At 37.1% G+C, this 16,796-nt stretch overlaps 1 protein-coding gene across 1 annotated transcript; it reads left to right on the plus strand.

Moving 5' to 3' along the window:
* Positions 1-606: 606 nt before the first annotated feature.
* Positions 607-12,888, plus strand: LOC139115785 (mitochondrial nicotinamide adenine dinucleotide transporter SLC25A51-like). The gene is made up of 3 exons (XM_070678142.1): positions 607-754; positions 3,202-3,824; positions 8,414-12,888. Exons 2-3 carry the CDS (start codon positions 3,371-3,373, stop codon positions 8,926-8,928), a joined length of 969 nt encoding a protein of 322 aa, XP_070534243.1. The 5' UTR covers positions 607-754; positions 3,202-3,370; the 3' UTR covers positions 8,929-12,888.
* The last annotated feature ends 3,908 nt before the right edge of the window (positions 12,889-16,796 follow it).

Below are 16,796 nucleotides of genomic sequence, written 5' to 3' on the forward strand. Positions count from 1 at the left end.
ATGAAATACTAACTTGGTTTTAGTGATATCAATGTTTCATAATTATGATTGATTATTTTTAATAATTACGAAAATATCATATTGTTAGACTATTTATGTCTAGTTCGCCTGTGCTTCTGATCCGTTAGGCCTACTGGGCCCACATATTTGATTTGTTTATGGAAAACCGTACGTTTAGATTTTTTCGAGATAAATGTCATGAAATGTGACAAATTGTTCCAGATTTTATTTAATTATTACTAACATTAGAACAATTGGATGACATTATCAATAAAATGTTATTCATTTTGCACTGAATTACCTACCAAACTTTGGAATCGGAAGATGTAAAAAGTAAAAGGGAACCAAAAAATTTTCAGGTCCCCCTCAAAACTTTCAAGTCCCCTTCTACTACCCTCATATTTTCGAATCCCCCTGAATTCCTCCCCCCCCCCCCCCCCCGTTTTTGTGAACGCAGCCTAATGTATTTAATTTCGATGCACTGTGCACTGCGGCAGAAAGTCAACGGAGTTTCATAGACGTGGAGACGGAGGACGACCAGAGACGGAATGCTGAAATTACCCATAATGCAACAACATTAGTTCACCAATGTTGAGGCCAAGGGTTATAGGTCATCATGGCGAAATGTTGAACACGACACGACATCGTGATCAGACTGGAGGCGAGCGTGAAACAGTTTTGCATTCATTTCCATACAAGTGCTTTTCCCTGGACGAACTCAACGCATATGGTATATTTACAAAATATCGCTCAGGTAAGATCGTCGATTATCCTGACTTTCAAAGAGAACATTCGGGACCCGACTGCTATCGTAGCGCATAACGGTGTAATCTTACGCATGTTTTGCTTCTGCCCAATCATGCACTGGCCCAAACACTCCTTTCGTGTGTGTGACTGCACTGTTTTTCTATGCAGTGAAGCCCTTGACCTGTAATCTGTCACAAATGGAGCTGAGTGAATTCTTTGCGCCCAATTAATTCATTATTATAAAACTGCACTATGCAGTTTGTATTTATGGTCGAGATTGCTCAAAAATCCCCAATCTTGGATATTACATTCCCGTGTACGAAACTAAACAATATCATTCCATTGCCGTCAACTCGATCGAGTGATAATGTGATGTTATTGTCTACCATTTGAGTTTCTAAGTTTTGTTATTCTCAGGAACCACCCGTTCCTAAACATTACCTTTACAAGTCAAAATTTCGTTATTTATCAGACTAAATAAAGGCTTAGGTAGTGTAAACGCACGTACGTACGAAGAGCGGGTTTGGTCAGATGTTTGCGTGCGTAGAATACATAACAAGTAGGGTATTCGATACTTCACTATACGTGGATTGTTTATGGTATGCGTAGAAGGCAATACTTTGTCAATGCTCAAAGAAAAAATCCCTTACCAGTAAATGCAGAATGGAAATGCTAGACTGAATGTTTGGAAGATGTGGAACATTTTACCAAGTGATTTCTGCAGCTTTGACGTTCAGCAAGTGAAGTATCTTGTCACCCTCCTCTTGTGACCTTTGAAAGATTGATGATGACCTTTAAGTTTGGTGTACAACTATCTTCGTAAAACACAGACGATTAGATTTTGAAATAGCGGTTACATAAGATTAACAGTAGGCTTGTTTGTGAATTTTGCACAGATATGTATCAACCTATTTAAATATGTATGACTATGAGTGGACTTTGTCGATCAAATATTTTACTCCTACCTTTGAGCCCCCCGTAAGTCAGTATACTGTTGCTGACACATACAGTTATCTTTAGGGACCGTTCAGTTTTTACGGCGGGGGGGGGGGGCGGCAAAGTCCAGGGGGGGGGGGTCATCGTAATTTTGGAATCCGCAAAGGAGGGAGGGGTTATCGCTTTTTCACTGGTAAGAAAGAGGGGGTCACCACATTTTCAAAAACATAATACCAACAATAAAGTTCACTTTATGCCATGGCCATGATCGACCCTCTTTACCGGCAGGCCGCCTTCGGCGGCCCACTACAATAAATATACATTATGTATTACCCATGACCCTCTTAACGGGCAGACGCCTTTGGCGGCCCACTCCAATTAGGTTTACTTCATGCAATGGCCATGATTGACCCTCTTTACCGGCGGGCCGCCTGCGGCGGCCCACTACAATAAATTGACTTTATGTAATACCCCACGGCAATCTTACCGTAAAATTCCCAATTGAAGCCGCGGCTTGTATTAGAAACATTTTTGAGGGACCCCTGGGATCACGCACTGAATAATGGTAATGGCCGCGCGCCTTCAGCGGCCCTGTCCAGTAAAGTCTACTTTATGCAATAGCCATGATCGACCCTCTTTACTGGCGTGCCACCTTTGGTGGCCCACTAGAATAAAGTTGACTTTACGTAATGGCCCATGACCCTCTTAACCGGAGGGCTGCCTTTGGCGAACCACTCCAATAAAGTTTACTTTATACAATGTCCATGGACATGAGTTGTCTATGGAAATGAAGTTAAAAATTGCCTTACAGTCGTCCTAATTAACAGACGTTTCAATTGATGTGGCTGAGAAGTTTGTGCACTGGCATCTCTGCTACACGAATAAAGTGCACCACGTACCAGAGTTCAAATCCAAACCATGCGGGTAAATTGACATATGAGTTTTGGTTATTTTTCGGAGGGGGGGGGGTCATCAATTTTTTTCGTCTGACAAGGGGGGGGGGGTCATCTTTTTTTCAAAAAAAATGCAGGGGGGGTCTCTATCTTTTTGAACACCGGCGGCAAGATTTTGCCAGCCCCCCCAGGACGTAAAAACTGAACGCTCCCTTAATACAACTAATGTTGTCTAATTTTACATGGTATAATACAGAGGTTAGTTCCACTAAATACACAATCTACAAAGTGGTCTTTTTTGATCGCTGAAGCCTGAAGACATTCAAGTCTGTTCTGCAGTATGGTGGTTCCAAGAGAAAATTGAAATATCCAATATTGCATATCTTTGGTTATCATGTACGTGCATTACAGCATGTGTGAACTCAAAAGGCAATCTTTTCAATGGCTGGTAATATTTGGTAAAGTTTAAGTTCTAGTTTTCTTATGTGTAATTTGGTTCTAGGACTATAACCCCCTGGATATTAACTAACTGGACATTCACCCTAACCCTATCCCTAACTCGTGTCCCAAATAGTGCGTGGTAAAATTTCCAGGGGGTAACCATCCTCATTCTGTTTAATTGTAGGTAGCTGCTGCAGTGACTGAATTTGTATCAGGGAGTGGACCACTCTCAGAAATGTACCTAATGAAAGACCACTCACCAGTGTGGATATAGATGTCGCAGTTCGCCAAAAGTTTTCTGAACAATTGCAATGACATGATACTCGTCTGGGAAGCCCCGAGGAGTTGACATCATGCCTAACGGAAACAGCGTTGTGCAGGAGGAGGCAACCTGGACAGAGCGGTCGTTGCACAAACCGACTGGGAATGCCGACATGCACCCCCGCGAGTATTTTAGCATCCGACATGATGATAACACATATAAGGCAATTACACCGAAGGAAAACTCATCCCTTGAATTCCTGTGCGGGTGGATGGCAGCCTTTATCAACATCACTGTAACATTTCCGATGAACAAACTGATGTTCCGTCAGCAGCTTCATGGAATAAAATGCTGGCGTGCCATGAAGCAGCTTCAAAATGAAGGCCTGGTGAACTTGTACCGGGGACTTCTACCTCCGCTCATGCAAAAGACGGCATCGGTTTCTCTGATGTTTGGGCTGTACGATTACTTCCAGAAGGTTATCCGTAGTCATAATCCATCGCTATCACTTCCGGTTACTCAGGGAATGGCTGCACTGCTAGCAGGTAGGTTGCAGGGAAAAAGTCAATGATAGTGTCATTCTTCCACATTTTTCTTTTTAAGGCGGAGGAAAATCTATAGGTGAGTGCATTGTCAGCCAGTTTCAAGAACGTGACATAGTGATATGGTCATTTTCTTGGAACTTCTCAAAAAGATTCATTAGAGAAACGCGACTCAAATTTTAAAATTGGCTTTATCATTGTGCCAGATTTCAAGGTAAATCAGGTAAAATCTTTCTTTATTTCTTCCTTTCAGTGCCGAGAAAATAAACCTAGAGCTGCAAAAATGGCACTGGTTTTGATTGGAAGTTAATTGAACATCAGTAGAGTTGATGTTGGGATAGGCGGCCATTTTGAATTCAAATATCTGTCAAATTTACTAAATTAGGCAATATTTTTTTTCTAATATTTTGCACAGTGACCCCAGAAGGTGAAAGAAAATGGTTTAAAGTTTCCATAAGGAAAGTTTGAGCAAAAATTTTGCTGTCTTTTATTATGTATACTACCATACAGGACTGAATTGTGATTGTGTTTATTGCCATCACATAAATGAACATTCCCCCCCCCCCAAATGGTGATATGTCTTCCTGTACATAGGTCCTGCTACATATCAAAATTATCATTGATTAATGTTCTTGTTATTAAATTTTAGTCGTAATTGCCTGTAGGCTGTAAATTGTTTGTGCCTGGTTACAAAGAAATGCACATGATAGCAAATCAGGCTTCTTCTACAACCATGGGCATATGTTGAAAATTCAAACTGACCGACTTTCATCATGTAAAAAATGTGCAACTGGGTATGACTGAGTATCTCAGACATTAGCTTAATATTTATAAGAGGCAATGTCAAATACTGAATGTTAAAGGAAACTTTCGATCCATGTTTTCTACATACAGATCCACACCTCCCTCTCCCAAGCTTATATTGAACCCAGAACTATGTTTGTCCAACTAAGGTGTCTAATTGAAAATAAAACCATAAAGAATGTTTCAAAGCTCTTATATTTCATAAGTTTTACAAGTAGTGTATCAAAATAATTTTTTCCGATGGAACACAGGTTAACAGTAACAGTCAGTATTTTGATGTCAAAACTAGGTCACAAGCAGCTACAGTTGCATTTCAACAAAGTTCCCATTAGCTCAGTTACAAACAAAATTTCTGATTTCTACTTTAATTGTGAAATTGTACTTTTACTGGTCATCAATTTGTCTGATCGAAACATTTAGGATCAGAACTACTCTCAATTCAAGGAATCCAGTTCTTCATTTGATATTGAACTTTTTATACTTCGTCGCTTTAGAAAATGACTAAAACATTGCTTTGAACAGTAAGGAACTTGTAGAGAGTTTTTTATTAGTCTGTGTGCTTTTCAAAGGACACTATCTATCCACTGAATAGAAAAGATGTGCAGTTGTATGCTGGTTGAAAGAGTTTGTAATTCTGAACTGATAATCAGCATGTCACTGCACATCAGCTGATAAAGAAAAATAACGGCACTTGAACAAGTAGAAATATGTTTGGTACATGTTGTCATGAGTCCTAGTTTATTTGTGTTTTGATCAGTAGATACTTTACAGTTCTTTGGTTGGTTCTATGAGCAAATTTAAACGTGAATGCAAATGTAGTATCAGCACTAAATATAGTTGCTCGCTTAACCCTTTGAGCACCAACGTCAATTTTTCTCACCTCTATAAAATATACCACAGTCAATTTTTCTCAGATTTTTCTGAAAATTTTGATAAAAAACTGTAGCCAATAAAACATGATATCCATTTTATCTAAAATCATCAAAATATTTCAGAAAAATTCTTAAAAGATTGGTAAAATGTGGCAGTAAAATTTTGATGGGAAAAATTACAGCACTCAAAGGGTTGATATGGAACAACAGGTAAATGTTCCTTTGATTTGTCAGTGATTTCAATACAGTTCCCAGTGGTATCTCATGTACAGAAGTGCTGTAGAAATATTATCAGATTTCAAGACCATTTGTTAGACTCTCCGTAACCCCATAACCCTTGGTACCATGTTGGCCATCACTTGTCACTAACAGTGGCATCAGAATAAAAGTGCTTGCCCAGGTGTTCATGTCTTATGCCTTGCAGCACTGTTGTATAGGAAAACCTGCCATGTACTCAGTTCATGGCTTGGGGCTCTCGCTTTCAGTATTGTATTGTAATTGTATACGAGGGACTGATTACAGTTCAGTCAGCTTTGACACTAGTACTAACTCATGAAGAAGGCATCAATACACTGCGGACAATTGAACTGTTTATCTTTCGTCCTAATCATCCATAAAAATTTTGAAATAGGATTATCAGATAGAACTGCAGGACCAGTCATTAAATTTCACTACAGGACTACAAAAACTGGTAATCCTGGGCAACGAAATGCATTTGTTCACCTCTCGTTCACCTTTGAGCCAATGGAAACTGTGATTTTACTTAGGAGATTTAAATGCTAAACACTAAAATAACATTTGAGCTGCTCCAAACTCAAATGATATGCACAACCATAAATTAGAATGCATAGCATACTTTATCTTCTGACAGAGCAGATAAACTGTCAGTTTTTGAATCCCAAGTCCCATTTAACAGGGAACACAGCTGCATTTCACTTGGCATGAAAATATTCAAGAAGTTAGCAGCATTTAATCAATGTCAATAGAACAGACATTTCAGTATAAAACTTTGATACAGAGAAAGAGATAGATACATTTCAAATGTTGATTGATTGCTCTGAGTGCAGTTGGGAGATAACTTTGTAATCTGAAATGAACCCAAACTGTGACCTACATTCAACAGTGACAACATGTGACATATGCACAGATACGACTGTGATTGGCTGAAGTTTGGGTGCGCTGTTTTGGTTTTTGTTTTGTTGTTTTTTTTATGGGGACCTGATGGTCATGGAACTGTAAATGACTTTAATAATGAAATCATTGCAAACTCACTTACGTCAATTCAGAAATGGAATCTGAGACCAGTGTCAAGATGACCTAGTTTTACTCCAGCCAGACTTTGTAGTTGCCAAAAAAGGCACTATCTCATTAGCATACATTACATGTCGGCACTAGAAATCATGTTAGACTCATCCCTTACTGTTCACTATAATTGGAGTTGAAAATACATCTCCTTAGAAATCCTCAGCAAGCTTCAGGATTTCAAACCTGAAATACTTTTCAATATTCCAAATTTGACAAGACCACAGACATTGACTTTGTGGCTGGTAACACATTGGCATGCAGATTCTTAATTTTTTTCGAAGTACTCCAGATTTAAACACAGAACTTAGCAGGCTGTTTATGTTTTTGAGAAGACTGGAAGAATTGTATGATTGAAGATTTTTATTGGAAATCTGTTATGATAACTTTTTCCCAGGGAACTTAAATTAATTTTTTTCATGAAAAAAATAAATGATAGGCATGAGTGAATGTCCAGATATTCCTGTCTATTGATTCATCAACATTCTCTATACGTAGGAACAATTTTCATGTAATGACATGTTCATGCTTGTACATGTACAATGAACTTTGCAGAAGTGTTCCCAGTGACTGAAAGAATCCGGAGAAATTTATTTGTAAAGAGGGGAAAACAGCAGTTAAGGTATCTGCACCGCAAAAACAGGAAGTTTGAAGCTTTCGTACAGGAAACTTCAGACCATTCTCCTTTGTAGTTTACAGTGGAAATCACGGGTCAGCAAGCGATGTTTACGATGAGGAACAAATTTTCTAATCACAGTGTACTGATAGAAAAATTCAAAATGGCAACTTTATCTAGTGTTAACTCTATTTTAGAGTTTATGGCAGGAATAATGAAATATATAGGGAGCAAAAATGCAAATTCTAGGAAACCAGGGATGGTACAGTTAACCATCCTCCTCCATATTTGTGGTAGATTCACACATTCAACTTGAAGGACACAAACATTATTGTTGGTGTTTTTGTCCTGTATGTTGAATGCCTTTGTACTTGTTTCAAAACACAAACCCACAAGTCAGGGAGGGATTCATGTAAGATTGTTGTATGTCAGCTGCAAGGAAATTCATGTTTATGTACATTATATGAAATCACAAATCAAAATTATATTGAATATGCAGCTTCAGAAAACCATAACTAATTTCACTTATGAGGTATTTATTTTGTCATTGATAGTAATTCTTTTCAATTTTGAAGTGTGATATAATAGCCAATGCATGCCAAGCACAGCCAGTAGATTTTGGCTGGCCAGTCTGACACAAAAAATAATTTGTGATGGAAGGTTCATTAGTATGCAAATATTTGAAACCTATTACTGTTATATCTGTACACTACAAATACCTTGCCATGTCATGTTAAGTTTTTTCAGTACCAGCATTGACTGAACAAAATCTGGTGGCACTGTTTCTCATAGGAAGTGCAGCAAAGCCTTTGATCTTATGTGACCCTTAGCTGACCTTTTTAACGTGGCATTATTATCATAACAAAAATATTTAGCAAGACCTTTGAATCTTTCATTCATTGTGTTGATAGGTAGCAAAAGTAAATTTTGTTGTTTGTTTGTTTGTTTATTTGATTGTGAATTTTCATATTGTAAACATAATTTTTCTCTGCCTGAAGGTACGACAGAGGCAGCTTTGACTCCATTTGAACGTGTACAAACCCTGCTTCAAGACCACAGGCACATGAAAAACTTCAACAACACAATACATGCCTTCAGAGTGCTGCGTCCATATGGAATAGGGGAATATTATCGTGGACTCACACCGATTCTCATTCGTAACGGCCCCAGTAACATCTGCTTCTTTGGACTACGAGGGCACTTCAAGTCAGCTCTGCCGGAGCCCTCCAGCCAAATTGGACATACTATCAATGATTTCTTAAGTGGTGCTATGCTCGGTGCCATGCTGGGTACGGTCTTTTACCCCATCAATGTTGTGAAGACCCGGATGCAAGTTCGTCTCGGCGGAAGGCACCAGTCGACTTTCAGGACATTGCAGGTCATTTGGAAAGAGCGTGGTCGCAGCATGCGGCGGATGTTCTACGGCGTGCAGATCAATTTCACAAGGTCACTGGTTTCATGGGGTATCATCAATGCATCCTATGAGCTCATCAAGAAAACATTTTTCTCGTAAGCTTTCGTAAAAATTGTATTTGTACAAGATGGTGTCAAAGGTTATGTCAACTCAAGTGACCTTCAACCTTTGAGGTCATTGCAAGTGCTCAAAGTGTAGTGCCATTTAAAGCTGAAAATTGCAAAGAATTCGGAATATAGCCTATCACAGGGTCACATATCATATCAGTTAGCTGTCGGGTTCAAGATCAGTTCAAGAACAAACTTCAACGTGTACACAGTTTAATTTACGAGGCTAATGGTGATTCACCTGTAGGAAAATAAAAACTATGAAACATTGCCAGCAACAAGATTTTTCCGTAAAAAATTTAATGTCTATGCACAATAGAGTGAAACCCACCTACACATTAAATGCTGATAAAATTTCATCTGCTCATAACTTATAGACTTTGTCATGTTAACTGCCATTTGATTGGTTCTCTGTATGTCAACTTGTATTGGCAAACGTGATTGGTCAGTCTCCTTCCAACACTGTTTCAAACTGCATTGATGAACAAACTCAACGAGGCAGAGGCTTTCCCATTCGCTCACTTATAAATGATGAAATATCTCACTGCCTGAACTCATTGGATTGGCCAACCAGAGGACTAACGCATAAATTTGTTATGATCAGAGAAACATCACCGACAAAATAAACCACACACTGGCGGAGCACAGACTAGCGGTGGTGAGATGCACTACCAATTTATATATAATATTCCGCCAGTCCTGGCAGGCAGTGAGAAGGGTCTACTTTTTACAGTTGTTACTATTTACTTATTCTTCCTGAAAACAAAGATCAAGAAATATACATAAGATAGCTGATGATAAAATAACCCTTTCACCAACATGGTATGGTCCAAAACCCCATAGTTTTCAGTGATTCAGCTGGACCTGTTTACAAAGAGGCAGGGGTGAAACTGTTAATATTAGAAGGCCCGGTCAATAGAAAGGAAGATTACGATGCACTTCATGAGACATTAATTTTATGTGCTGTATATTTATTTGCATATTATTAATTCAACTGATATTTTTTCTTTGTTGTAACAAACCTTTAGTTTTTATCATAACATCAAGAAATCTGGGCAGAAAGCTCTTTATTTTTGGTACTTAAATTGTTCTCAAATTGCAAGGTAAAGTCATTTCCTTCTGACACAAGTGTTACATGTTTTCGTTCCCCTTTTTTTTTTTTGAAGTGATTCTCTATATTCTGGTGATTGTCAAAACATGCATGGTTGCACCATATTCACAATAATGTATTGTACAATACGGAAAATATGTCGTTCAGGTGTTCACACTGTTTTTGGCAAGGTTTAGGAGCAAGGTGTGTGACAGGTTTATGTAAGAATTCAGTTTTTCCCTGATATCATTTTTTTGAAGTTCAAGGGGAAACTTTGCTGATATATCTGGGAAACCATAGCAAACTTCACTAGAGTACTGCCCCTAACAAAACACTGAATACATACTATACCCACTACTGGTCACCTCTCTGACCGTAGTCTACTGAAAGTACTTCAGCCAGGGAAAAATCTACTGGGGTATTTGTGTATGAAGTGACCACTGTGAATTGTTCACCAAAAGACAGTGAGCCTACATATTCTGTCTACAGAGAGGAAATTAATTTACAACAGAAAATGATGAAACACTTGCAAGATTTGTTGAAAATATATGCTATGATATGCTACACATGTTTTGTATTGTATGTCTGAGAAACACATCAAATGTTTCACCTATCTACTACGTCCAAGTGAAATGTCTCATCTTAAATTTCATTCGCATCTACACCTAGAGGGTGACCAAATTTGGAAATCAATCATAGTAGCACTAGCTAGGACCCACAATTGGGCTGTATGCAAATGATGTCATTGTTTTCTCATTAATATGCAAAAATAAATATTTGTCTGTAAAGTTGTATGACACTTTTGGAAATTGTGCATGCAAGAATGACGAAAATGCAACTTAATTGGCAACTGTCGATGTTACGATATATATACACAATGTATACAATGCAAGATCCGAGGAATATTCCACATTGATTATGGGTCATTAGCATAGAATTTCAATACCGAAACAATGCTCATTAATGTGATCTGCATATTTGAATATCATTATACCTCGCATCTTGCACTAATAGCGATAGAGACTAGAAAAGATCTATCAAAGACTCATATCACAATCTGCCTGAACAGCCGTGCATGCAACACTGACAAGATTTGTCTGAATTTCTAGAAGCAGTGTCTGATTTCAGGGGCGTTGAATACACGTACATACTTAGTAACAAACCTGCAACTGAAAACAACACTGTTCAGTTTCATGAATAGCAGCAAATGCCAAATTCGTGACTTCAGTGTAAACACTTGCTTTACGTTTGCCCTAAGGTCCATTGAAATAAATTGTTGATATTTAAATCAGTTAATATTTTGAATAACCAACTGTGCCAAGTTGTGAAAATGTTTTAACAGCAAACTTGAACCAAAGAAATCCTATGTAGATATGTTTACAATAGAAAACCAAAGAGCCCCGTAAAATTGACTAACTTGTAAGTTGTCGAATATGGTAGTTATTAACAAATTTAAAATACTATGAGGTTGAACTTGTCAGTGTGTTTAAAATGAAAAGTGTCTGATACAAAATTGTGCTGTTGAACTTGAAAATTCTGATAATTGGTGAAGACGTGATTGTTTCCCCATTAAATCCAGTAAATCTTATCTTTCACAAATCTGATTAAAATCAGATGTATGGATTAGCAAGGTTTGTTTGTCTTGGCTTCATCCTTGAGTTGGTGCTGGCCTTCCCCGAGATGGACAACAAACATGAAAGGCAATTGATCTGAGGACATGTGGCATCGGATCATAATAAAATAGATCTTCAGTTGTAAAACGATATTAGCTTTTTTGTAATGTCTTTCAAACAATTATTTTTACACCATGGTCAATATTTTACCTTGTAAACATGTACAGATTGAAATCGATGAAACACCAATGTCACTTTCAGAGAAGCTTGTATTTTCGATGGCCCTGTGAATATCAAGTTCGCAAGATTGAACATTTGTCACTGACAATCGTGTAATCTGGGCAAGGTACTGAAGATGAACTGTAATCTAGTGAGTGCATACCCATATACATGTAGTGTTCCACAGTGTAGTGGCATGCGTCTTGCTGCTTACAGATTCCCTAGCATAGAATCAGTCAGATTGACAAAACATCGGTGTGCAGCCGCTCAAATTTGGAAAGTGTCATGAAATGTGATTCTGAGGGTCGCGATCCAAACTCTCTTTCACGATTTTGCACAATATGCCCATATGCTTCAGGGTCAAATATTGATTGCTGGCATCAAAATAGGATGTACCATATAACATGAAACGTTACAAGAGGACAGCAACACATTTATGACCCTATTCTGCATTTCTGCAAATACCTTTTCCCAGTACCCCTTGTCTTTGGAGTAAAGCCAATGTTTATGTCATGGTAGGTCCTATGTTATGTAGGATTTGTCAAAAAAATGTCAGAATATAGATATCAATGAACTGTCAGAAAGTTTACAATCCTTTGGAAAAAGATCAAAACGGAAAATGTGATCAATATTATATGTGTGCATGTTGTAAATCATGAAGGATTTGGTGTGAACTTTGTTACGAAATCATAATAATAACACTCCATATCACTAGCACCTGTACAGCAGTTCATTTAGCATTTAGCACAAAGAAGGCGTTGTCTCTTAAAGCTGCATTTTTGTTCCATTATCAAACTGCAATATCTTGCTCTAATTCCAACATCATGTCGAAAAATGTAATGTTCAATTTTTCAACATTGCCTAATACATGTATGTAATGCCTATGTTACTGTTGACAAATAAATTTTAAGTCTGGATTCTTATTTATTTGTCAACAATAACTTTGCATAGCGTAAACAATTTGTGTTTGCGAGATTAAGAATTTGTATTTCAAGATACTTTAGGGAGAATATGAAAAGTGTACTTGGTTTCTTGAACAAAAAAAATGACAATTTTATCAAAGGTTAGAGTTATTGTGATTGCTATATAATATTTTGAACAAATCTGGTGGCTGATAGTTCTCCTTTTTTGTTGGTACATTCCCTGAGTGCAAAATTTAACGTTAACAGAAAATACATATTCTGTTCTGCTCTGTTCCATACACCTTCAACTTTTCATCAGTAAATTGTATTGCTTCGCCATATGTAATTTTTGGTACAACTGAAAAACATTGTTCCACATTCTCCTTATGGTATAAATCAATGCTTGTCTGAGGATACCTTTAATGGCGAACAAGTACAAAGATACCCCCTAAGATAGTGTTAAATTGTACTATGGCTTAGGATGGGTCAAATATTCTTCAGTCTAGCGTAATAGTCTTTCCATGTGTGTTCAAATATTAGATTACAGAACTGGTACCTCAGTGATGTCATTTGTAAAATGTTTCCTTGAAAACTTTAATCCGTTTCTGATCAGCTGCCATTTCATTTTGAAGGGAGGGTAAATATATTATTCTCAGTTTGAAACAACTAGTATATAGGCAAAATAAGATATCTTCAGAACCATGGAGACCAAAGATGAAGGGAACAAAATGAGATAAAAAAAGAAAGGATGATAGGATGTACTCATTTACAAGTTTTTTTTATTTATTCCTAATATTGGCCAGGATCTTTCTGCATGGAAATGTTCAATTTTTGGATAACCATCACATAGCAAAATTTTCGGAAGTAATAATACTGCCACATTTTATTGTACCATTTCTGGTTTTGTGAAACGTACATGGTACTGTTCATAAACCTAGAACAATACGAATTTGCTGTGCTGTCCATTAGCTCATCACAATGCAATGGTAGCATTGCTTTGCCAGGATACAGTATACGAGATATTCCCAGTTATTCAAATAACACTTATTTTTCTGAATTCAAACATTCACGATGAGTGTCTTCAAAATTTTAATGACTTCCAAGCTAAAATTATTGTAATCTTCAGTCAGATGTGTACTTTTATTTAAATTTTGGTGAGAACTTTTAAATTATTTTTTAATGGTTTATACTGGTCCATCTTGTTTTATACTTTACGGCAAATTCTGGAATTTCAAGGAACTCTTGTCATATCATTTCACTAGTTTAAAGTGTGAAATTTATTCTTTTTGACAAAAAATCATTTCCCTGAAATGGAACTCCGTGTGTCTGACAGAGAACACAATATTTTAGGAATTTAGCTGTAGCTTTTGAGTTCCACAGGCCAGTAACCACAAGACAGTTATACGTACTGGTAGTGGACTCAGTGATCAAATTTACGTTACAGTGTATTTGAAAATTACAGCATGTATTGAAAGACAAATAAGACATGTAATTTTCTTTCAGGTGTTCTCAACCTGATTTCCCTGAACCCTTTCCCCACAATTGTTTGGCCCAAACCCATATGTTATCAATGAGGAGTGTGAACTGGTTCACAGGAAATTAGGGGTGAATAAGTTAAATTCAAAGAATCACTTGTTTACCTTGTGTGCGACCATTTGAAACGGTCCCTAGGTCAGTTATATGTACATTTTGTCGGACCATGGAAGATAATGGAGATACTGACTTCAAAACAACATCAAATCTTGCCATCTTCTGGAGATTGACTGAAAAAGACTGATATAAATTTGTATGTCTGATCTCATTAACTAAGAAAAATATTTGCTTCCTGTTGTGACAAAGTAGGAAAAAATAGTTGTCAGGATCTGTGTTGATTTTTGTAAAATCTCAGAATTCAATCAACAGGAAAATGACTTTTTTTTGTATTTGAGTAAGAGTTATGTGATAAATGCAAATTTTTTGGGCTCACAGAAGGTCATCACAATGTCACCGATAATTTGTGTAACCGATATCTGATCAGCTGAACTTTTATTTATGTGAACTAAACCTTCAAAATATTTGTTGCATACTGCAGCTGACCTTGATTTTATTATATTTTGTAGTGTATCTTTAATATGCCGCCATAATTGCTGGCTTTGACTGAACAAATACACATTAATGGCTACAGATAGTTCAATTTCAAGGGGGATGCTACCTAAACACAAATTTTCAACATAGGAGAAAGTTTTTCAGCCGTTCTACTGTTTATGGTACTTTGCATTGGAAAGACCCACAACTTCAGGGTTTCAAGGCTCCATATTTATGAAGCATGGTGATTTGTTTTCCAATTTGGAATCCACACAGAGAATAGCAACTATCATGAATTTCTTATATTGATGAACTGCAGATAATCTGGCTCTTAAAGTGATGTGCCACTCGAGAGTGAAAGATTTGAACTTTTGCTCAAACTTTCCTCAAGGAAACTTCAAACCATTCTCTTTCAAAATCAAGAATAAAAATCAAGGGTCACAACTCAAATTTTGTTACTAGAGTTTAAGTTACTGAGGTTTAAAATTCAAAATGGCTACCATTGTTGTTTTAACTTTATGGGGAAAAAATTACATTTTCGATTTTCACAAAAATAAGGTGAAATTTTTATTTCCTGCAAGAGCCTTCAAAATTATCCCACGCAAGTGGTAGATCAGAAAAGTATCAGAAAAATTTGAGTCTTGAATATCTGTCCTCGTGGGCATGCTCAAAATTGGCTTAGAAAGACTTTTTAAGACTTTTTAGTTCTGTAACCATCAGGTCTCAAAAATGTGATTTTGTATAACTTTTCTTTCAAGTAGCATCCTCCCCATAGAATTTTCTTTCATATTCCAATGTTTCAGGGAGCATGCATAAGTCTTTTAATATATTGAGGCAGACAAAACTGCCTCACTTGCATGAACTCATTATAGTTTACCGGAAAAATTTTGTAAATATATCATCGGATTAGATACGGCAATACTGAATAATTCTGTGACGCAAACCAAAGTGGATAATTTTGGAGGGAAACTATGCCTTCATGTTGTAGACGTATAGTCACCAATGTGTCTTGTTAATAGCAGTGCCGTATGATTTTTACACTGCAGCTTTTAGGAGAACGTATCTATGCCAGTAACGATTTTTGTTTTCCGAAGCATTATGCTGAGATACTGTTCGCATCTTGATTACTGTGGAACAACTGTATTAAAGTTTGAAATATTTAGTACACACTATGAGTAATTGTCATTGAAGTCTGGTATCATTTACATGATTATTTAATATGTGCTTTATATTCATTGTGAGTGCAGTGTGACAGCCTCTTCTGCAGTGGACATTGCAACGAGAGGGCTATGCTTCAACATCAAAGCGTTACAGGAGACTAATAGTGTGCCATAATTAGCGTACCCCTCAGTGGTCATCCAAACGAGTCCCATGGAGGAAGCTGGCCTTGCAAACTTGTTGAATTGAGTTGCACTACGCTATGGTAGATGTTTGACAGCTTGTTTGGGCAAAAGACTTTAGCTGAATTCAAACTGTTCTTCAGAAGTCCTAGAATACATAAATGTTCATGGAAAATCGCTGTACTGCCAAAGTCCTTCAAACAATTTTGCATTGCATATATTTCTTGTTCATCCCAAAGTGTCAGAAAAACATTGAAAAAATTTCTCAAAAGTCCATGAACTTTCAACGACTCTCGGTGCACAGACTCCATTGGTAATACAATTAGAAAGTTTTATGTTTAATACCATTGCTGAGTGAGACTGGCCAGCTTTAATCACACCACTGCCGTTGGGTCAGATTCCAGTATACAGGTAAAGATAAGCCTGTAGCATACTTTTATATCAAACAAACAAATCACTAAAATATAAATAAATATATATGTAAAATCACAAGCTGCAACTGTATTTGGCTGTTGGACTGAATGAAGTAGTATTACAAGAGCGCCCCCTTGTGGTCAATCAGTTCACATACTTTTGTTATTAAACATCCTAAAGAGAAAATACAGCTCATATCAGAATTGTAACCATGGGTG

This window comes from Ptychodera flava, chromosome 17 (assembly GCF_041260155.1).
Source record: "Ptychodera flava strain L36383 chromosome 17, AS_Pfla_20210202, whole genome shotgun sequence".
NCBI lineage: Eukaryota > Metazoa > Hemichordata > Enteropneusta > Ptychoderidae > Ptychodera > Ptychodera flava.